Below are 23,021 nucleotides of genomic sequence, written 5' to 3' on the forward strand. Positions count from 1 at the left end.
TGTATAGATTTCTCTTATATTAATCAAATTGGTATTTTTAAAAAAGAAAAGAAAAAGAAAAAGAAATCAGTTCCCACCTTCCCCTTTCCACAGCATACTACCTTTCTTTTTCTTTCTAGCTTGTATTTCTAGTATGTATCTTTTTGTGTGTGCTGTATGCAAATATTTCAGTTTTATTAAAATTCACATAGTTACTGGATATTTACACAAAGTATTATATTAGACATTAATCAAGACTTTACCATTTGTTATTTTTATAAACACTATTATTTCATTTACAGAGCTAACAGTGCATGTATATATATAAGATATATATATATAAAAAATTATTTTTCTTCTTATGGCTTCAGTCCTGTGTTAAAAATGAAGGTTCCTGTTACTCTATAAATTAATCTGTATCTCTACTCTGATATTGTATCCATTCTTTGTCTTCCTTCTTGTCATCATAGAAGAGTCCTTTTTCCTGCCAAAGAGCAGTCCCTCTCTCCGTGCTCTTCTGCCAGCCCTCTCTTGACTTTTGAAGGGCTTCCCTCTTCACCTATCCCCTTTCTCCCACAATACTTTCTTCCTCTTCATCAGAATATTCCCAGTAGCATACAAGCATGCTCTAGTATCTCCAGTTTTGATAAAAACCCTCCCTTGACTCCACACCCACCTCCAACTAGTACTTCATTTCTCTACTTGTCAGCACAGCAAAACTTTTTGGGAAAGTTGTTTATACTGGCTGTCACCACTTCCTTACCTTATGCTGACTCCATTCTGGCTTCCTTCCAGGAAGCCATCACTCTACTGAAACAGCTTTAGTCAAAATCATCAGTGACTTACACATTGCTGAATGCTATTGCTCTTTCCCATCCTACTTAGCCTCTTATAAACATTGGACAGAGTTGACCAGTCTCTTTTTAAAATGCCTTCTTCTCTTGGCTTCCATGATACCATTCTCTCAGCCTTCTTGACTCTTCTTCCTCTACTCAACTACTAAATGTTGGGTTGTCTCAGGGTTAAGTTCTAGACTTGCATCGTGCATGTGTGGCTGTTGAGCACTTGAAATGTGGCTAGTCTGAAATGGGATATGCTGTAAGCATAAAATACGCTCTGAATTTCAGACTTAATATAAAAAAATATAAAATATTTCATTAATAATTTTATATGATTACATATTGAAATAATAGTTTGGCTATATTGGGTTATTAAAATTCATTACATGTCTCTTTTTGCTTTTTTAATATAGCTACAGAAAATTCAAAATTACATATGTGGCTCACATATATTTCTATTAGGCAGTGCTGTTCTAGATCTTCTTTCTTATTAACTTTCTCTTTTCATCATCTTACCTAGATTCATAGTTTTAAATACCATCTATATGTTGACTCCCAAATTTAGACCTCTAACTCTGATCTCTCCTTTGAAGTCTAGACTTATGTTTCCAGCTAACTTATATTTCCATGTGAATGTCTAACAGGTATCTCAGTATAACATGTCAAAAATGGAATTTTCTATTTCATCTACCCTTATTGTGTTACTTGCTAAGTTTCCTATCTCAATCAATGGCGTCATCATCTGTCCAGTTGCTCAAATAAAAAATTGAGGGGGTAAGGGAAAGTGGTGGGGGGTTGGCAGAGACAAATGTATTTGAAAAAATAAATTAAAAAAAAATTTAAAAAAAAATTGAGTCATCCTAAATCACTCTATTTTCCTTCCTTACTTCATCCAATCTTGGTTGGTCGATTCTACCTTCAAATTATACTTTGAATTCCACCAATTTTTCCTCCTCTCCAGTGCCACTACCTCTGTCTAAGCCACTGTCACCTCCTGCTCAGACTACTGTCATAGCTTCCTAACTGCTCCCTTTGCTTCCACTCTTGCACCATTACAGTCTCTGCTCCATATGGCAGTGATCTCTTTATTTAATATAAAATAACATGTTTGTTCAACTGGTTCATTAATTCAATTTCTTGTTAAAATGTTATAGAGGGAAAAATAAGGGAAATGTACAGAATTTGTGCTGCTGTGAGGACACAGGCACATGACTAAACACATCGCCAGCTGCCTGCCCAGGCCACAACAGAGGTCCCTGGGCTCCAATGCGGTGGAGTGGAGCTGTGACAAGGTGGGGATTAAATGCTGCAAGGACACAGCCTCATGGAGAAAATCAGAGTGAACCACCTTGTGACTCAGGATACTGCCAACGGCCTTGGTGGGGTTTCCGTGTTGTCCAGCAAGAAACTGTAGGAACTTCCTAATGTCTGTGTTCACTTCCATCCTCTGCTCTGCTTTGGGTTTCTGTCCTGAGAAGCATTTTCAGAGCCTAAAATGACAGGAATATCTTTGGATGTAACAGGGGACTTAATGGAGGATTTTGAATATCTTTAAAATGAGTTTAACACACTACTTCAGGTTCTATTTTCAAGTGCAAGTCTACATTCGGTTTGCTTCAATAGTACGGTGATTGCTGATGTTTTTCATTCTTTCCACAATGCTCATCATAGTCTTCAAGACTAGCGAATATATATTAACATTAGAGTCTGGGACGGTCTGGATCTTGTAAATTCTTCCACAGTTTCCTAGGAATAACCTTTATGATGATGTCATGGGTCACCATGTGACTACTGCTCCGCACAGATAACAGCTCAATGGCGACCGTGATCTCTACATAAATCTAATTGTTTTCCGTTGAGACACCTTTCATCTGGGATTCGCTGAAGTTCTCCTGGGGAAACTCGCAGCAAACATGGGCCCCTCCGCCTGCCGCGGACGGCGTTAAGCTTGTGTGGACACATGAGCAGGGCACAGGTTCCGCGAGCCTGGCCACCGTGTAACTGACACACGTGAAGGGATTCAAACAGGCCGCGTCCACAGTCTTGGCTTGAAATTTCATGATGGGACTCAACCTGCGGGGGAACCTGTTGGAGGACTGGAGTCTGGCCCTCGCCCTCGGCGTAGAGTGACCTCTTTTAAACTAGACCATATCATTCTCTTACTTAAACTCTTCACTGATTTCCCATTGTTCTTGGAATACAATCCCAACCTACCATAACAAGGCCCAGCATAAATCTGATCTGATCTCCCTAACCTAATTCAGGCCACTCCTGTTCTTTCAGTCTTTAACCTCACTGGCCTTTTTTCCATACTTCGATGTCAAGTTTGTTAGTGTCTCAGGCCCTCTGTATGGAATTCTTTCCTGTTCCTCAAATGTACTGCTCTCAGAGTTCTGTGTGGTTAACTCCTCTTCATCCTTCAGACCTCAGCTCAAATGTTGCCTCTTTAAAGAGACCATCCTTGCAAGTGCTGTTGTGTCCTAGTCACTTTCAATCTAATCATACACACTCTTCTTCCTCTTTTTCTTCCTGTTATTGAAATATTTTATGTATTCATTTCCTTTTGTGTGTCTGTCTCCCTTTAAGAGTGTAACCTTTTCAAGAGTGAGACCAGCTCTGGCCAGGTTGTTGGTTGGAATGTCACCTTGATGCACCAAAGTCTTGGGTTCCATCCCTGGTCAGGGTATGTACAGGAAGCAACTAACGAATGCATAAATAAGTGGAGCGACAAATCGATGTTTCACTCTTTCCCTCTCAAATTAATTAAAAAAAAAAAGAGTGGGACCCCATGTGTCTAATTTGCACTTTCATCCTTAGCATCTTGTATAAAAAGCTTGGTCCAGAGCGGGCACTAAAAATATTGTCGTTTTGAATGATAAATTGAAAAATAAATATTAAGCAAATGGATTTTTTTAAAGAATGAATAAAACTAATTTAAAATAAATAATTTCATTTTGGAATGAATAAAATGGAATGTGTTAGAAACTAAGCCATAACTTAAGGAGTTTGTATGCATATTAATCCCTTAGTGAGATTGAAATTGTCAAGTTCAGCAAATACTGAGGACCTCGTGTTTGCAAAGCATACGTTCTCTGCCCTCAGAATTGGGAGAGCTGAGAGGACTGAGGGACACTGAGCCTGAAAGACAAATGGGAGGGATAACATTAAAGGAAAAAGTGTTGGGGGTGAGTGGGAGGTCCAGGGCAGGCACTAGCTCAACTGGTAATAACTCCTGACTCTAATTTTGCCTAGATTTTAGCTCTGCCAGGAACCATGGCTATTATTTCTTTAGCATCTGGGTCAGTATGCAAAGTAGGTTTTCAAGAAATGCTTCTTGGTAGAATGAATAAGTAAATTTATGAATTGTAAAAAAAAAACTCAGGAAAAGTAATGTCTAAAATTTCTGACCATGGCTGATATTGAAAGTGTCCAGGAAACAACTGAAAAAAGAATGCACATAATCTAGAAAATTATAAGGTAGAAACAAGGTTGAATTGGACACTTGAAGGAAGAGAAGGGAGAGAAGAGAGTGAGAAGAGAGGGAAGAGAGAGGAGAGGAGAGAGAGGAGGATTTGGGAATAAGAGAATAATTTCTTCTCATCATGCTTCACGCCCCCAGAGTTGAATCAACCTCAAAGTTCCTGTTGACCTCAGGAGAGGATTCCAAATACACAAATCAGGAAAACAGAGGGAGGAAAATCCTTTAATGTTAAACAGCAAAAACTCCAGCTTGAGGACATCTTGTTTTTTCCCAGTCCAAATCAGATATGCTATGACATGTAAAAGAAAACTAATGATGGTGTGAAACATGAGTGTATTATCTGATTGTGATACTACAGGAAAGATACATCTGTATCTAGATTATACTTCTGCTGTGGTCTATTTTAGGGAGCTTCTGGATTGGTATCTAAAAGTAGTATCTGGAAAAGAGATAACAATTTGTGCTCACATAGCACTTTTCATCCAAAGGTCTCAAAGCACTTTACAAAGAAATAAGTATTATTATGCCAGATGGAACTACTCAGAAAGAGGGGCTGCTACCCTTTTCAGCAAATTGGGGAGTGGGAGCCCTTGAACTCCTGACATAGGCTATAAATTATTGAATCTGGTCCTCTCTGGATTGGGAGCTGGGACTACCATTGATGTGACCTTTTTTTTTTAAACATAAAGTCGAACACCAGGTTCTACTCTTAAGAATTTTAGCATGTGTTCAAAACATATGAAAATGGGTAGTTTTAAAACTTCTGAATTTGGGGTAAAGTATATGGCTACTGAAACAATGAAAAATGATTGTTCTAGTCAGGCTAATAATAGCTAACATGTTCCAAGCATTACTCTAAGTGGGCTATATATGTTATTTTATTTAAGACTCACAACAATTTTAATGAGGTAGGAACTATTATCATTTAACCCATTTAATTGGAAACCAAGACACAGAAAAGTGAAGTAACTAGGCCAAATGTCAATTAAGCAAGTGGCAGAACTGAAATTCAGAGGTAGGCAGTTTGAGTTCATTGCCCACATTCTTAGCCAGTTATTCTGTGCCAGGTACTGTGAAGCATTTTGCATGAATTACCTCACTGAATCCTCACAAAACCCCTAAGAGGTAGAGTTATTATTATCCCAATTTTATTAGAGAAGGAAACTAAGGTTGACAAAGGTGAAGTGACTTGCCCAAGCCCACATTCCAGGAGGGGTGGAGCCAGGATTTTGAAATGTAGACAAAAGAGCACTAGGCAGAGAATCAGGGTTTTAGCGCTGTTTCTGCCACTAAAAAGGCTATGTGACCTTGAGCAAATCAAATAATCTCTGTGGTCTCTAGGTCTTCCTCTGTGAAAGGAGGACATTGGGCCACATGGTTACAAAAGTCCTTTGCAGTGCTAATATTCTCAGATTCTCAATATCTGTTTTCTATTTAGTTCCTTGTTTGAAAAATCCTTGGAGGAAAAGAAATTAACCACACAGAACCTGAGAGTGACTGTGGAAGCCAAATTTAGAAAACAGACCTCAAAAGGATAAAAAAAAAAAGTTTACAAAATGACTTTATTCAGAAAATGCAACTGTCCTGCGAAGTGTTTGGCTTGGTTTGTGAGACTCAGTGACCACAGAAAGGCCAAGTACATCTCAGTAACTAGCCAGTTCTCCTGGATGGAGTAAGTCATGTAACCTGGCTCAATGGCCAGAAATGGCCACTGAGTTGGCTAAAGCTGGAGGAAGTCCATCTTGTGTGGGAAGGATCTGGAAAAAGAAGCCAAGCTTTTCATGTGGGTGTTCTATCTTGAATTCAGAATGTCTATACCATTCTGCCTACTTCTGTTTTTGTTCTCAGTGATTATTATATAGTGACACAGTCCACTGCTACCATGAACCAGTTTTTTCACAACCTTGTGGGAGCCATAGTGGGTTGAACAGGTCCAGCTTCCATTTCTCTGTGTCGTTCTGTTCAAAAGTTTGAACTCGATCCAAAGGAAAAAAACATTATCTTGAAGAAATATTTATATCTCATGTTTGTCCCAACATTGTTGACAATCGTCGAAGTATGGAAAAAACTTAAGTGTCCATCACTGGATAAATGGATAGTAACAGATGAGATACACAATGAAGTCTGTCCATAAAGTATCCATCCATGTGCTATGAAAGAGACATTTATTGAAGAAGAAACAAGATACAAGAAACATTGTGCATAGGACAATGATGCCTCAGTCTCCTTCAGAGTAGGCACCTTGGGACCTTACACAGTTCTCTAAGTCTCCATCAGCTGCCCTATCATATTTTCCTGAATCTCATTGACAGTCTGTAACCTCTGCCCTTTCAAAGGAGATTTTAGTTTTGGCAAAAGCCAGAAATTGTAGGGCACCAAATCTAGGCTGTAGGGGGGCTGAGACATCTGGATGATTCGATGTTTTGCCAAAAAACTCTGCATGAGATGATATGATACATGAGGGGGTGTGTTGTCATGAAGAAGCTGCCAATCACCAGTTGCCCATAGGTTCAACCTTCTGAATCATCTGAATAGTTTCTGCAGAGGAATATTCAAGCTTAATGCAAAATTTGATACAGAGTCATTGCTCTACTCCCTTAGTCATTGTGAATGCCACAGCCACACAGTACACATGCTCATTCAACAGAGTCTACCGACTAATACACTGACTAGTACAGTGAAGTCACCATTGTTCACGCATATGCTTTCCAGTCCACTCTCCTTGGCCGGCAGGTTCCATCGATGTGGTACAAACCATTCTTGTTATATTAACAATGGCTAGGCTTTTTCCAGACAGACTAATATATTTATTTATCTCAGATGGAGAAAGACAGATACTACATGGTATCATTATATGTGGGACCTAAAAAAAAGTTGGACTTACTGAAACAGAGAACAGAATGGCGGTGACCAGGATTGCAGAAGTGGGGAAGGGGAAGAGGTTGGTAAAAGGACACAAACATCCAGTTATAAAATGAATAAGCTTTTAAAACCTAATGTATAACATAGTGACTGATGATATATAATTGAAATTTGCTAAGAGAATAGAACTTGTGTTCTCACCAAACAAACAAACAAACAGGGTAAATGTACAAGGTAATGGATGTGATAATGAACTCAATTGTATGAATACTTTCACAACATATAACAACTTATCACCTTGTACACTTTAAATATATCATGTGTTCACTTTGGCAGCACATACACTAAAATTGGAATGATACAAAGAAGATTAGTATGACGCCTGCGCAAGGATGACATGCAAATTTGTGTAGTGTTCCATAGTTTGTGCAGTGTCCCAATGGGCATCCTCATACCCTTTGATTACCTCAAAAGAAATATGAGCCAAAGCATAATGTGTGGCACTTAATAGCAAAATCAGGACTTTTCACTATAAAAATAGTTATGTAAGGCAATCTACGAAATGAAAACAAAGATGAGTTAGACATGGATTATTTGTGCTAGTGTGTTAACTTACATTTCCTTCATAAACCTTAAAGTCCTGAAATTGACTTATTTAAAAATAAATAAATACATACATTTTGTCAATTATGCCTCAGTAAGGCTGGACAAATATAAATAAATAAATAAATAAATAAATAAATAAATAAATAAATAAGGAAAACCCCCCGAAAAGTGTGAGCTTGAGTTTGTATTAAGTTCTGGCATCATTCGTAGTTTTGTGATCTTGGCAAAGTTATTTAAATTCTCTCAGTGTCTCAGTTTTCCTCATTTTTTGTAAAATGATGCTTATACCACTTTCTCTGTAGTGTTACAAATTTCAAATGGTCTGACATTAGCAAAGTAGTTTGGAGATATTAGAGATCTCAGAGACCTCTCAGGTGACAATAAAAGTGAGGCTGAGAGATGCCTCCCCCTCAGAGAGACGTGGTGGTGTACAAAGCAAGCGTTTTGACAATAGGAAGCCTAAATGGGAACCCTATTTCTGTCATTTGGGCAAGTTATTTAAACTTCTATAAGTGTCTTCAATTTGTACAATGCAGTCTTTGAGGCATGGAAATATAGGTACAATCAGCTATTAATATATGGTAGCTATTCTTATTTTTATTATCCATTATTGAATTTATGATGAGGAGTTAGCAGGTTTAGAATATCAAGCTTTATTTTCTAAAACATGCATGTTAATTCAGTTTTATCCCCAGGAAAAAGTCAACATAGAATTATTCTGTCCTAGGAAACCAAATACCCTGCTCTTTTGTACTAAATGACTGTGGCTAATTCTGAAATCTCACCCTCCTACACATCACACCTTGAGTAAAATACACATCACACTTCGAGGAAAATTGAACAGGTATCTTTCTTCCCTGTAGAAGTCTCTGCCTAAGACCTACCTTCTGTGGCTGCAGGAATTCTAGTAGACTTGGTATCTTAAGTTACCTTTGCATGCTAAGTAAGATAAAATTATAGTGAAGTAATTCCCAACCCTTTAAGCATAAGAATCTAATTTAGAGGTAAAAAAAAAAAATTGAGGAATCCCATATAAAAGTAGTCCTACTTTAAGTACCTTTGATTGAGAAAATACAGGATAAAAATTAAGCAACAGTAAAAATTTAGAGGATCATCTCTTAAAATTTTTTGAGTAGGTAGTATATAAACTTGATATAAATTCACAAGGTACTAAAGGGAATATCATGAAAATTATCCTTCTTGTGCTCCATTCCTCAGTCATGCATGCCCTTTCCAGAGTCAGTGATTGTTCTAATTTGTACTATGTCCTTTCAAAGGTAATCTATGCTTTGCAAATATTTATATATTTACCTTTTAAATATTTATTTATTTTATTAGAGACAGGGAAGGGAGAGAGAAGGAGAGGGAGAGAAACATCGACGAGAGGGAGAAACATCAATCAGTTCCCTCTCTATGCACCATGACCAGGTCGCGAACCTATAACTCAGGCATGTGCCCTGACTGGGACTCAACTGGTGTCCTTTCACTTTGCAGGATAATGCCCAACCAACTGAGCCACACCAGTCAGGGCTATGCATTTATCTTTAAAAAAAAAATGGTAGCCTATCTTGCCACTCTTCTTCATCTTGATTCAGTCTTCTTCATACTATACAGTGTCTTGTTATACTTTAAAATGGATATATATAAAAAGAGCATTTGTATTTTTATTCCTCTCAGTGATACCTACAATTGAAACATTGCACTGAATTTTTTAGTATACAGAAGTTCTTAGTGTGCAATAACTACACACCGCTTAGAGATTCTCAGCTCTTAGGTTGGAAACCGCTGGAATAAGTGAAATATCAAAAATATTCAACATTAATTTTGGTCCTTACTCTGCACAGGCATCATTCTAATCACTTTACACTTATTTCACATAATCTACATCCTTCGAATCCTTCTAGTCTCAGTTTAAGTGTTACCTCCTCAGAGAAGCTTTTCCTTATCCAAGTAGATCTACCATCTCCCCTTTCCAGCATTCTTCATAATTTCATCCTGTTTATTTCCTTCAGGACATGTATCACTCTAAGTAATTTGGTTACCTATTCATCTACGTCCTTGTTAACTGCTGTCTTCTCAACTAGAGTGTGAGCTTTGAGAGCAGAAACAATGTCAGTCTGGGTCACTGCAGTCTACCCAGTGACCAGTACTGTGCCTTGGTGATTTTCACAGAGGAGCCATTGGACTGAATATTTATTCACTATGAAACAAAAAAACCAACTTTATGTGGTAGACCCTCTTATTACCTCCCTTATATGGGTGAGAAAACTAAGGCCTAGACAGTGGAATAGACTCATCCCTAAGTTAGTAAGTTAAAAAATTGGATTGAAGCCCAGGTCTGCTTGACCCCAGAGCACAAGATCTCCCCCACTACTTTGGTCTCAGAAACAGAAGGCTGAATACAGTCTTGGTTGCATGTGATCTTTTTTCTCCCTGGGACTGTTTCTTCCACTAAAAAATGAAAGGATGGAGTTAGTGATCTTTATATCGATGGTCTATGATGTACAAGATCTGTGATCTGTAAAATGGAAAGGGGGACAATGAAGGGACCAACAAGATGGACTGTGCTTTTAGGAGAGCTGATTTTCAGTTCTCTAAAGATTTGCTGCTCCTTATTTTACGCCAGGCACTGTGTTGGATGTTTCATTGGATAGGGATACAAAAACTAATTGGACAGAGTCCCTACGATTAAGATGACTGGTCTGAGCCCTGGTGGGGTAACTCAGTTGGTTAAAGCATCATCCTAATATACTAAGGTTGTGGTTTGATCCCCAGTCAGAACACATACAAGAATGAATGCATAAATAAATCAAACAACAAGTCAATGCTTCTCTCTCTCTCTCTCCCCCTCCCTCCATTCCTCTTTCTAAAATCATTTTTTAAAAAAAAAAAAGATGACTGATCTGATGGACCTAATGCAGCCCTGTTAATGATTGCTTAAAATACAGTATAGGTCAGTGCAGTAATATGTATGAGGCACATGGTAGCACAGAAGTGGAATGATTCCTTCTACCATGTGTGTGTATGAGGATAGAAGGGAGGGATGAGGTATGATACTGTGTTGGACCTTGGGGAAAGAATGGTTTTCTAGGTGAACAAGGTAGAGGTGAGAGTTCCTGGACATAAAAGACATTATAAGGCAGAAGCACACCAAGAAATAGCACAATGTGCTGAGGATTGTTAAGGTAAGAGGTTGGTTCCCAGAGTGTGGAGCTGGTTAGGTCAAGGGAGCCTGTGAAGAGTCATGCTGAAGAGCTTGGACTTTACTCCTGAGAGCAATGGCATTGGCAGATTTTATTTACATTTTCTTTTTAGAAAGATCATTCTGTCAGTGCCTGATAGAGGAGGATGATGAGGTGAGGTGTAGAGCCCAGTTGAGAGGCTTTGCAGTAGTCCAAGAGAGAGATGGTGAGCGCTAGGACCTACGGTATTCATGACAGAGTTGGAGAGAAGCTAGAAGAATGGGAGATACTTTAAAATGTAGAGCCGAAGGGTTTGGTGATTGATTAGATGAGGGAAAAGAGGATGAGATTAAAGAAATTATTGGAATAGATTGGATTGCCAAGTATAAAACGGTGCCGTTAATAATTAATTACAGGGAATCTGGATTGGGGTGGGAAAGATAAGGCTGCCGGCTTTGGGTATGTTAAGTTTGAGGAGTCTCTTAGACATCCAGGAGGAAAAGTCTAGCTCTCTCCTTCCTTTCCAAAATAGCAATCCTAGCCTAAGTCAGACATCCTTGGGCCAGTCTCCTTGAGCAGGGGGTGCCAGTGTTGGATAAAATTCTCCAAAATCTCACTGGAACTCCTGAGCTCCACATTCTTTAAACATATAAGCTAGGTAATGAAAACTTCCTGGATCCTCACTTATAGGAATAGGATAGATTGTGGACTTGATTTTTAAAATCGGATACTGGCTCCAATGGAACAAACTCTTCTGCCTCTTGTAAGCACCAGATTTTTAAAAAGAAACCATTTTCTGTGGAGAAGGCTCTGGCCTGACAGGCTCTGGCTCTCAGGTTGGCTCCAGGAAGCCCCCACCTCCTCCAGGAGCGGGTTTTAAAAAGATGAGGTTGCAGCCTGGTCACACGTGGCGGCTGGAGAAAGCCCAGATCTTGAGGGGCTGGGCCCTCTCCCAATCAGCACCCCTGGTTAAGTGTCCTCAACGCCGAGACAAGACCTCAAGTAGCCCCAGCTCTTTACCAAATGACGGGGCTGGGATCCTCTACTCAACTTGAATCTCCAGCGCTCACCTGGCAGTGGTAGGGCCGAGCACGGGGGCTCGATTAGGGGCCCGCCTTTGGGGTCCTCTCAGGGAAGGGGACAACCCAGGAGGCGGAAGACCGGACCCCCAGCCCGTCAGCGGCAGTGTCCCTGGCAGCTACAGCGGGTGGCCAAAGGCAGGGACACGCCCTATGTCCCACTCCCGTGTTCGTAGGACGGTACCAGAATCCGTTATCTCTACTCCGCCCCCTCCTCATGCACTACCCCACTCTCAGGCCGATAAAAACCCCAAGAGCAAAGAGTAGCACGATCCTTTCCGCGCCCTGCGGGCTCAGAACCTGGGCGCTAAAGCAGTGCAGTCCCAAGCTTCCCCTGCAGAAGCCGCGCTCCTCACTCGGTCCGGAGGTAGAGGGGGCGCGAGAGAGCAAGTGGGCGGGCGTCCCATCCTCCGCATCCTCCTCCAGGTCCTGGCGCGCTGGGTGGGAGCGCTGCGCGGCTCCGCGCTGCGCATCGCGGCCCGCTTGCCGCCTGCCCCCTGCCCTAGCTGGGCCACGTCCCCGGGTTGCGGGTGGAGGGCTACGAGGCGCTAACGTTACGCTGTTTCCGGTTTTCCAGCAGGCTCTGTTTCCCCTCCCAAGGCGGCGGCGGCGGAGCGGCGGAGCCCCCCAAATGGCCTGGCCAGATGCGGCAGGTTTGCTGCTCAGCGCTGCCGCCGCCGCCACTGGAGAAGGCTCCGTGCAGCAGCTACAGCGACAGCAGCAGCAGCAACAGCAGCAAGAGGAGCAGCAGCAGCAGCAGCAGCGAGAGCAGCAGCAGCAGGAGCAGCAGCAGCAGCAGCAGGAGCAGCAGCATCTCCCGTCCCGCTGCGCCCCCAGAGCCGCGGCCGCCGCAACAGCCGCAGCCCCGCAGCCCCGCAGCCCGGAGAGCCGCCGCCCGCTCGCGAGCCGCAGCCGCCGGCGGCATGAGGCGCGACCCGGCCCCCGGCTTCTCCATGCTGCTCTTCGGTGTGTCGCTTGCCTGCTACTCGCCTAGCCTCAAGTCGGTGCAGGACCAGGCGTACAAGGCACCCGTGGTGGTAGAGGGCAAGGTACAGGGGCTGGCCCCGGCCGGAGGATCCAGCTCCAACAGCACCCGTGAGCCGCCAGCCTCGGGTCGAGTGGCGCTGGTGAAGGTGCTGGACAAGTGGCCGCTCCGGAGCGGGGGGCTGCAGCGAGAGCAGGTGATCAGCGTGGGCTCCTGTGCCCCGCTCGAAAGGAACCAGCGCTACATCTTTTTCCTGGAGCCCACGGAGCAGCCCTTAGTCTTTAAGACGGCCTTTGCCCCCCTCGACACCAACGGCAAAAACCTCAAGAAAGAGGTGGGCAAGATCCTGTGCACTGACTGCGGTGAGTCGCCCCCTCTCTCTGCTGGAGAAAGGGGGGAGGGGCGAGCTGGTGGAGAATGGGGGTGGGGCGGAGAGGTGCTGCAGGTGCCCAGGCCTGGCAGCGCCGGCCACTGGGGGTGGGGCCACCCCTGGCCAGGGCGCCTGGCAAGGGTGGGTAAGGGGGTTGAGGCTGGGGAGAAGGAGGATCAGGCTCAAAGTGTGCCAGGGGTGGGGAAGGGCCGGGGGAGGCGCTGGCCTGTGTCAGCAGGGATCTGCGGCTGATGTATGGCATGTGGGGCTGGAAAGCTGCCATCATAGCCCAATAGAGTCAGGGAAAACGGAGAGGTCCGGGTGGTGCTGGCCCGAGGCTCAGTGAATCAGGAGTGACCCTCGGAGGCCTTGCCCGCTCTGCTCCCATGGGCCTGCCTTGCCCAGGCTGGCAGGGTCTGCAGGAGCAGCTGGGCAGACTCCCAGGCTGTGAAGGCCTCCGCTTACAAGTTCTCCTAGGGAATGATGGCCCCCGCCCCCTCCTTCCTCTCCTGGGCTCCCGGCTCTGCTCATCTACACCGCTGGCGCAGGCAGAGTTGGACTTTTTCTGCTACTGTTTTCTGACCTCCATGTGGCTCAGGGTTTTTTTTTTTCTTTCCATTTTTTGTTTTTCTCCGCCGTGATTTTCTCAATCGTGATTGCCTGCTCAGCGGGTAGCACAGCCTTCTCTTAACCTCCAGGACTAGCGAGCAGACACTTCTTTGGGCTGCTTCAGGGAGATCTTACCAGGTCTGTTAATGGTGATGATGATGAAATAGAGTAACTTCTGACGAATGCTGTAAGTTCAGCCCTGACATCTTACGGGCAGAGTGTGTTGACTGCACCTCTCATCTTCATGATGTGGGTGCTGCACAGGAATGCACGTGATGAGAAACAAAACACCGAAATCTGTAGATCTGTGCAGCTGGGATGGAGGTCTCCCATGTCAAAAGTCAAAGGAATGTCAGGTGTAGAGCTTTTTCTTCTAGTCCCTGAATCCAGTACTTTCTTCTTCTTCTTTTTTTTAAAAGATTTTATTTATTTCTTTTTACAGTACTCCTTAGGAAGATATTTTAAACCAAACTGCCCCCATACTGGAGTATTTGGTATTAGCTTGTCTTAATGCTTATTCATGTTGGGGTTTCATTTTTGTCCCAACTAAGGCTGAATTTGGTGCTTCTGGTGTGACTCTGAGCTATGTAGTCTCTGAATTGTGATAGATGTCCTGGACCATCATAGAAGTTGGTATGTTTACCCAGTTTACTGATTCTGGGTAGTGTAATGAGGCTGTGAGTTAAGCAGCAAAGAATGTGGAACAGCTCATAGGAAGTTTTTTTGCCTTCATCTTTCTAGATCAATGCTTTTGGCTTTTGGAAGCTTGTCTCCTTGCCCCCTTCCACTTCCCACCACCCCTGTCCTTCAAAAGACCAATTTTAGTTTAGTGGTGGGAGTATATCTAGGCATTGAGTTCAACTGTATCACTTTAATCAGAAGAATCTTGCAGTGTCTTAAGGAAAAGGGAAAAACATTTGGTGACAACAGCAGTTCTCTCCCTGACATTGTTCTGTGGAATATTGTTGACTGCTCTTTCATGTTGGTTTTATGTTCTGAAATGTTTTATGATGACAGGTTGAGACCAGTTAAGAATTTCTAATTTTTTTATTCTGCTAAGTATTTTATCTGAGATCCTCTAGGGAGCTGTGGAACTGTATTGTGCAGTGGGAAAAAGATAGTAAAAACATTTACTGAACCTTGTCCAAGGATAGCTTCTGTTTTAGATTTCGGTGAGTTGCTTCGGAATATGCACAGAGCTCATTGCCAATGTTGTCCGCTGAGACCCGATGGTCCTTGTCAGATAATCCCATAGAGTAACTGACTTCTCTGCTTCCAGTCCCCCTCCCCTCATCAATTATACCTTATTTGTTTTAGTGAGCATTTAGGAGTTTAATAGTTGAATCTGGAGACTATGAAAGGTTTGAGGGTCAGGAATATAGTCTGCTTTTAGGTTATGGTCATCTCATATGATTAAAATTGCATGTGTAGTATATCTCTCAAAAAGATAAATTCAGGACTGCAAATACTACTCAAGAAAAGGCCCTCACATACCACGGATTATCAAGGAGCAGGAATGGTATGGAAGTAAAAATTTTAGAATGCAAAAATATTTGCTTTGAATTGATGGTAGATGGATAACATGTCAGTTTTGGGGGATTACATAAGGGGAGCAGAAACTAAAGGACATGTTTGTGAGAAGAAACTTGTGGAACTGGTCATGTTATAACAGAAGAACATAAACCGCATTTTCTTATTTTCTACCATGTGGTTAAAGAAAACATGGACTGGTAATGGTATATTAAATAAGGAAACAAAATCATCCTAACTAACCACAACACCTTCCTTGTGCTCAGCAGGAAATAACTAACAAATTCATTTTCTGTTTTCTATCTCTAAAGAAAGCCCTCTGGGCCACAGGGTCATTGGGAACATTTTCTCCTTGGAGCAGGTTTGCCCATTGCAAAATAGGGAAACTGGCACTTAGAAACTGTCATCATGGCCGTTACATTGAGCAACTATGGTTGAATCACTACTTTGTTTAGCCAGTTTCAGCTCTGAGTGTGTCTGGGTTCTGAAAGGTGTGGTTCCTAGGGAGGTGATATAAAAACTTCTGTTTTGGTGGACCAGAACTTTGGGATACGGTACTATATAGAAGGATATATATGCTTAAAAGTTGGCATGCCTCAGTAGCATCAATTCAGGGGTTGATCAGACCCCTTCTAAGAGGTCCTCATATGTGGCTAATTTCACTGCAACTGTAAAGTGTTAAATGTTGACTCAAAGCCCGTGAAGTCCTGGAATAGCACTACCTGCCAGGGGGCATTTTTACAGATCTAAAGTGTATCATTCACCCAAATGGCTATCCTTGGTGTTAAAGAGTTGAGTAAAATGCTTGCATTTCTAAGAAGACTGAATACATAGAAGGGTTTTCTGTGCCTTCTGTGGAAAAGGAGAGGAAAATTAGTTAGAAAGGAGGCTCAGGAATTAGCAACTCTGTGCAGTGCTATAAAAGCATCCTGTTCTGCAAATAATACTGCATTTTTAACGATGGTTGCATATATTTTTGGTGTAATCGCTCTATAACTTGTTGCTTTCCTATGTATATGGTTTTAAGCTCTTTTCTTATTGAATAGACATAGTAGGTAGCATTAAAAAAAGATTATTCTTTTGGGGGAACTTTCTAAGTTTTCTTCCAAAGTATAGTGTACTTCATTGTTGAAGACAGAAAAGGTGTATTCCTTGGGGACTTCACATTCTTTAGGGTCGTTTTTAATTCATTTGGCACTTAGATTCACATATTAGAGGAAGGTGGTTCACACAATTAAGTATAGCAAAAGCGACTGCATATTTTTAAAATGCTGTTTATTTAAAGAATCTGTTCTTCCCCAGCCAGCTGGAAACCCAGCTGTGATGCAGCTTGAAGATGGGAAAGTGAAACTAGATTAGAAACTGACCAGTCCTGGCAGTGAGGAGGACAAGCTTTGGTTATAGCTTTAGGGGTAGAATTACCATTTTAATGTAATTATTTCTTTCAGTGGCTGCTCTCCTCAGCAGACTGGGATTCTTGGAGGCAGGAACCGTATTTTATCTTTGAGTTCTTGTTTCTCCTTGCTTTCCTGCCTTCAGCATTTGAGGCTGCCCCTGGTTTACAGTGAGACTCTCATCAGTGTCTTTTGAATGGATGAAGTCAAGTGAAGTTAAAGAAGCAAGCCTCCAGATTAATGCTAAAACAATCTTACTTGCTGACCTGCGACGCTAAGTCCTGTGCTGAAAAGCTGAGTTTGGTGATAGCCTTTACCTATGCTGTGGGAACCTTTCTTCCAAAGGAGCCATTATCGGCTAGGGCACTTAACCACCAAGTGCTTAACCATCGGGCTGATTAGCGTTAATGGGATTTAGGCAGTGGAGAATAAAAGTCTGGTTGGAGAAGAAAGACCCTCTTTTTTGGAGGGTAGATTACCACTTCCCAATCCTATGTTTAAACAATAAAACAACTATCAGTTTGAAATAACAAATGGTAAACTAGAGAGAGTGGTATATTAACTAACTAGGTGATTAACTTCCTCTTACCATCTTTTATTATTGAGGACATTTTAAATTAATTTCCTAACAGCAAATACGTCAAGTTTGTTTACCCATTAAAAATGGTATTTATATTTTTGAATATGTAACAAATTTGTGTGACTCAAAATTCAGAAAGTACATTATACTGTATGATGAAAAGTCTCCCTCACTTGTTCTCGGCTACCCAGCTTGAAGGCAATTGTAAAATAACATTCTTAAAAAGTGTATTTCTCTACAAAGCAGAAAGTTTTCAAAGGAGTTGTGTATATTTTTTTTTAACAGATGGAGAATGTTAATTTTGCTATCAAGCTAATTTTATGGTACATTCTCCCCATGTAATAGATACTTTTAAAAACCTAACCCAAAACCTTAATCAGTATTTTACCTCTCAAATGTCACTCTAGGGCCAGGAGTGAAAAATACCAACTTACTTCTTAGATACTTTGCCCTTAAGAAGTTTTCCATGACAATGATTTTGTGAGTGAGTCTTAATTTGGATGCTCACAGGAGAGAGCCAGAGGTTTGTCACTGAGCTTTGGGGCTGCAGCTGTGTCCGTACAGCAGCTCCTACTGTTTCACACTCTTGCTAATCTCACAATAGCATCCACGTGGGAAATCACATGATTCCATATATGGAAAGAGAAAACTCCACAGTGCACGATTGCTTGGATTTTCATTTAGAAGCCAAAGACCCCAGTTGCTGATGAAGAGTTTGATCCTGCGCATGTTCCTGTACAGTAGGTACAATTCCAGGGAGAACTGGCCCCTCATATACGAGTTTGAAGTACTGCGTTTAAGGTAACTGATTTGAACGTAGTGCTAAAGTGTCAGAGGATCAGGGAATTGCCATTTAGATAAATGGAGAAAATGCAGATATGCAAATCTAAACAGTGAGAAGTTTTAACCCTCTGAATCCTGTTGGCTTAATGGTATGTGGCAATTTCTAACATTAATTTGGAAAAGGGATGGTGACGCCAGTACTAATGAAGTCCCCACCTGTGCAGTTTTCAGCAACTTGTTCCTGGGTCTGTCTTTTCAAGGTTTGAAGTGTTGTTAGTATAATTTACACCAAAGGTAAAAGATATTTCCCCCAAAATTTGAGTTTGGTTGGATGTCTGTGAAATGGAGATTCTCATCTTGCTTGTTTCTAGTGAATTAACCCTCCCCTCTCACTTTACTGATTGGAATCTGTACATAGAAATACATCCAGTTTATGAATTTCAAGAGATGATATGAGGAACTCTTAGACAAGTGGGGAAAGTAGATGAATTGACTGGTGGAAAGTTATGACAAGTTTGAAAAAATGACTGTCTTACGTGAAATGAGTCCTTTAAAAACAATAGCGCACAGATGAACCGTGGTGACCTAGAGCTCCACGGAAGGCTGTGGAACTGAAGGAAACCTGGAGGGTGATTAAAAGGCATTAGAATGACATAAAAGAGAACATGCTGTACCCAGGCAAAGGCTGGGGAGCCTTTGCCAATCTGGGGTTAAAAAGACAGATTCACACTGACTGAGAGCATTTACTGCTAATCAGCTGCGATGTTTTCAGTCATTATGAAATAAGGCTAACTTAAGGCACCTTCTTTCTCTGGCTAGTTGGCTGCCGGCAGAGCATAGCATACGAGCTTCGTTCTACAGTAACATTCCCTTCCCACTTCGTACATGCAGTGAAATCCAAATAGCCTCTCCAGGGACCTTCTCTGGACAGAGAGCCTGTTAGCTCTTCTCTGTGCCTCTGCTCAGGACCTGATTGCGCTGCTCGCCTCCTGGGGTTGGGGCTGGAGGTGGTTAACATTCCATTTACCCTTACAGAGTTCTCCAGAGCGGCCAAGGCACAGGTATCCCAGAGGGTTTTTGTATTCTACAAGCAGCATTGACCCCCAAGACATGATGTTCAGGTTACTTTTTATTTTTTCTTCAGAAACAGAATCCTGAATGGTTCTCTTTTTCCTTCACAGATTTCCTGCCCTGTGCGGAGCACACTGGGCTCCCCTCCTCTTTCCCTCGCAGATCTGTTTGTGCAGACTGAAGATTTGTCTTTGTCCTTTAGTCTGGGATGTTTTACTTGGTCTTGATCCTGATCTTGGTCCAACTAACAGAAGCCAAGCTGAGCTAACATTCCTCAGAACTGAATGAACGAGAGGAAGGTCACCACATGGCTAAATACCTGGTCCAGCCCATGGGCAAGTCAGGACATCAGTTCAATTGTGACAGTGATATAATTTGGTATCCCAAAGGTTGTATTACTAAAAGAGCTTTCTTTCAATTTGATCTTTCAAATGTTTGCTTCAACAAATGTTTGAATACATGCTCTGTGTCAAGAACTAGGAACCTTAGGAAAGTTGCATCAGACACAGTCCTTGTCATCAAGGAGCTTGCAATCTAGAAGTTCAAATATAGATCAGTCATTCAATCCAGAACATGATGAATGCCATAAGATATACCAACATCGTGCTTTTGGGAGGAGGGAAAGAGTCATAAATGGAAGATTAGACCTGGTAAAGAAAGTTTCTTGGAGAAGTAGTCGGAGCTAGGATTCTAATATAGGTAAGTTGGGGCGGCTTCTGGAGAGAGATGAAATTGACTGATTAAATTGATTCCATGCAGAGTAGCAGAGGGATGTGTTTGTAATATAGGAAATAACCAGGATGAAAGAGAGAAATGGGCACGTGTTCCTCATTTTTTTCTTATTCTTGCAGTTTTAGTATTTTTGGCCTATGTCACTTACATGACACTTATCATTTGATGCCATGCATTTTAATAATTATTTTTTGATGGGTCAGTATCTTCTTCACCTGATTGTAAGCTCTTGGGGCAGTAACTTATAGTATGGCTAAGTAAATATTTGATTAAAGGCTATTGACAAGAAAGAAGGGAATGAGTGATCCCTTTTGCTTTCTCTTCTGACTGCTTCTGTCCTAGACAAATTTCATGGTTCCTCGAATGACAGCCCAGGCTAAGTGACAGGCTAACCATGGAAAGCATCTTCCAACATTTTGATTAAGGGCACAAATGTTGCTTCTCAGCTGTGTTTCAGTTCAGTTTTCTTTTTCTTGATAGTCCATAGTGTTATTTTCTTGCAAGTAATTCTTTCAAGTTTTAGAATTATCTCTAGGTGGTTTTCCCATGCATGTCAATATTTTGGCTTATTTCTTTCTGACTTGATTAGTTAGCATTCTGCAAAATTTTCCAGTTTTACTTGCTATGTGAGCTTTTTGGATATTCCCCATTCTGGTGTATCACCAGAATGTCTGTTACTCTGGCCCATTTGTGCTTCAAGCTGAATAGCTTAGGAGGTTAAAAGGTATGCCCAGGTGTCTTCTATAGTAAGCTGAGGTCACAAATTAGGGATGGTTGTACCTTTTAGCCTAGTAGGCAGGTTGGGAATACCTTGAGGCCAGTTCTGGTTCTTAAGGGTTTTTTTTGTTTGTTTGTTTGTTTTCCCTAAAAGGGTTGGGAGTGGAAACGGAATGCTTCGTCCTGTCTCCCTTAGGCATATTCATTCTTTCACCGTTTCCTTGAAATGAGACATTTTCTGCCATGTGTGCTGGGCAGAAGTGTCCAGTAGGGGTTGTGGGGGCTCTCCAGAGGGAGTTGCCTTCTACCGCGGAGTTCCTAAGGACCACGAGTCATCACCTTGCTGTGGCATTCAGCTCACTCACGTCAGGGTCCCTTCCACTGGTGCCTGTGGCCGTCAGTATAAGCTCAGTACAGTACCCCACCCTGTTGCTTAGGCCAGTAATGAATCTCACAGATGTTGCCCCATTGATGACTCTATCCTGGAGTAACTTTCTATGGCTTTAGAGAGGAGAGTTTATTTACTAGTCAGGATGAAACAAGTAGATTCAGTTGATGATCTGTTGTGTCTGACTGTCTCTGAATGAGAAAAACCAACAGGGTTTTCTCAGCATTGTCATTGGTTGATTGGATTTCAGGGCGGGGGGTGGGGGTGGGCGGTGAAACAGGAAGGAGGATAGATTTTTAAAAAGGAAGAAAGGAGTCTCAGATCATGGCATGATCCAATTGTTACAGAGTAAAACCAAGGTTCACAAGTGAAGAGTTTTCTTTCAAAGGACCCTGGGGCTTCCAAAGGCAGCCTGTTGGACTGCTTACTCTTAGTTGGTTTCCTTTTTATAGTCTGTTCGTATAGGTGGTATTATTTCTGAGACCCTCTTACCTGGGGCTCCACCACTTCTTTTTTATCCTTCCATGCTCCCCAACTTCTTACTTAGAGCTGCTGTTATACTTGCTTTTGTCATAAATGTAGCAGCTATTCCTTAGCCCCCATTCCTAAGAACCAGAGGAGTTTCTAGAAATTTCTAGTACAAAGTTTCCAACCCTTCTTTGGACTTTAGGTCTGACAGACTTTGTGGGAAGGTAGGAACCATGGCCTAGGATAAGGTGGAACCACATTTGACAAATCTGGCTAAATTTCTCTCAGGTCTGATTCTTTTGGACAGAACATGAGGTTTTTCCAAGAAGGTTTCTCCCATACTCCAAGGTCTCATTTTCAAAAGGGAATGCTTTCTCCAAAAGGGCTAGTAACATTCACTGGCTTCTTAGTGACACGTATATTAAAAGTTTTGGCCAAGTGCTGATGAAAATCCCTCTCAGATGGCACCTCCCAGGCTCAGCCCAGATGATTCAGGCCAATAGTGAGAAGGCCCTCGGATGTGGAGCTGGGTGGTGTCACACTCCGGGCAGAGCAAGATATCGCCACCTCTGAGAGAACCTCCTTGCTGCTGGGCGAGAATCTAACTGGTAGGCCAGAAGGAGGCACAGGGGTGGCCCCAGGTTGGGAGGGAGCTTGCTGTCTTTGTTTCTCACTATGTAAATTATCTGAGTAGGTTTCCACTGTGCATGGTTTGCACTCAGCTCACAGAGAGGGCAAATGGGAGCTGGAGCTGAGACTGGTTCCCATGGGAATACTGTTTTCACTCCTGGTGCTGTAACCCCAGCTTCTACCTTTGCACACACATAATGTGGGCTCCGCGCTTCTCCTGGAGGGTGTCATAGCCTCGGGGACTCTGATGAATGATCTGCCTTAGGCCCAGAGCTTGTTGTTCAGAGTTAAGAGTTAAAGGCATTTGTTCTAGGTTAGTTCTGTGAAGGAGTCGCATGGAAACTTTAGAATAGGGAGCTGTGTCTAAAAGAAAACATCAAGCTGGGCCCCCATCATGAATCGTATCTTTTGATTGATTGATTGGTTGGTTGATTAGAGAGGAAGGGGAGAGGGAGAGAGGAAGAAAAAAAACATTGATTTATTGTTCCACTTATTTATGCATTTACTGATTGATTCTTATATGTGTTCTGACTGGCAATGGAACCCACAACCTTGGCATATGGGAATGACGCTCTGACTGAGCTACTCAGCCAGGGCCGTGAACCATATCTTTTTAAAATAAATACAAAAGTTTGCTCTTCTCATCTCTGAAGTTAAACACCAGCCTCATCCTTCTAAGGTAGGGGTAAGACTCGTTTGTCATCGTAAGAGGAGAACGGAAAAGGGTCGCGGTGCT

At 42.2% G+C, this 23,021-nt stretch overlaps 1 protein-coding gene, 1 non-coding gene and 1 pseudogene across 5 annotated transcripts in view; 2 read left to right on the forward strand and 1 right to left on the reverse strand.

The window, feature by feature from the left end:
• Positions 1–1,947: 1,947 nt before the first annotated feature.
• Positions 1,948–2,878, reverse strand: LOC129066313 (checkpoint protein HUS1-like; annotated as a pseudogene).
• Positions 2,879–7,481: 4,603 nt separating this feature from the next.
• Positions 7,482–7,588, forward strand: LOC129066781 (U6 spliceosomal RNA). Its single transcript, XR_008528721.1, has one exon. It is a non-coding gene; the product is annotated as a U6 spliceosomal RNA (small nuclear RNA).
• Positions 7,589–12,571: 4,983 nt separating this feature from the next.
• NRG2 (neuregulin 2) overlaps positions 12,572–23,021 on the forward strand; it is a 171,815-nt gene continuing 161,365 nt past the window's right edge. For all 4 annotated transcript variants that reach the window (XM_054568348.1, XM_054568349.1, XM_054568353.1 and 1 more), the window contains exon 1: positions 12,572–13,375. In XM_054568348.1, coding sequence (XP_054424323.1) covers positions 12,673–13,375 — 703 coding nt within the window. In that variant the 5' untranslated portion in view covers positions 12,572–12,672. The remainder of the gene's footprint in view (positions 13,376–23,021) is intronic.

This window comes from Pteronotus mesoamericanus, unplaced genomic scaffold (genome assembly GCF_021234165.1).
Source record: "Pteronotus mesoamericanus isolate MK-2021 breed Mesoamerican mustached bat unplaced genomic scaffold, CSHL_Meso_final contig_2, whole genome shotgun sequence".
Classification (NCBI taxonomy): Eukaryota; Metazoa; Chordata; class Mammalia; order Chiroptera; family Mormoopidae; genus Pteronotus; species Pteronotus mesoamericanus.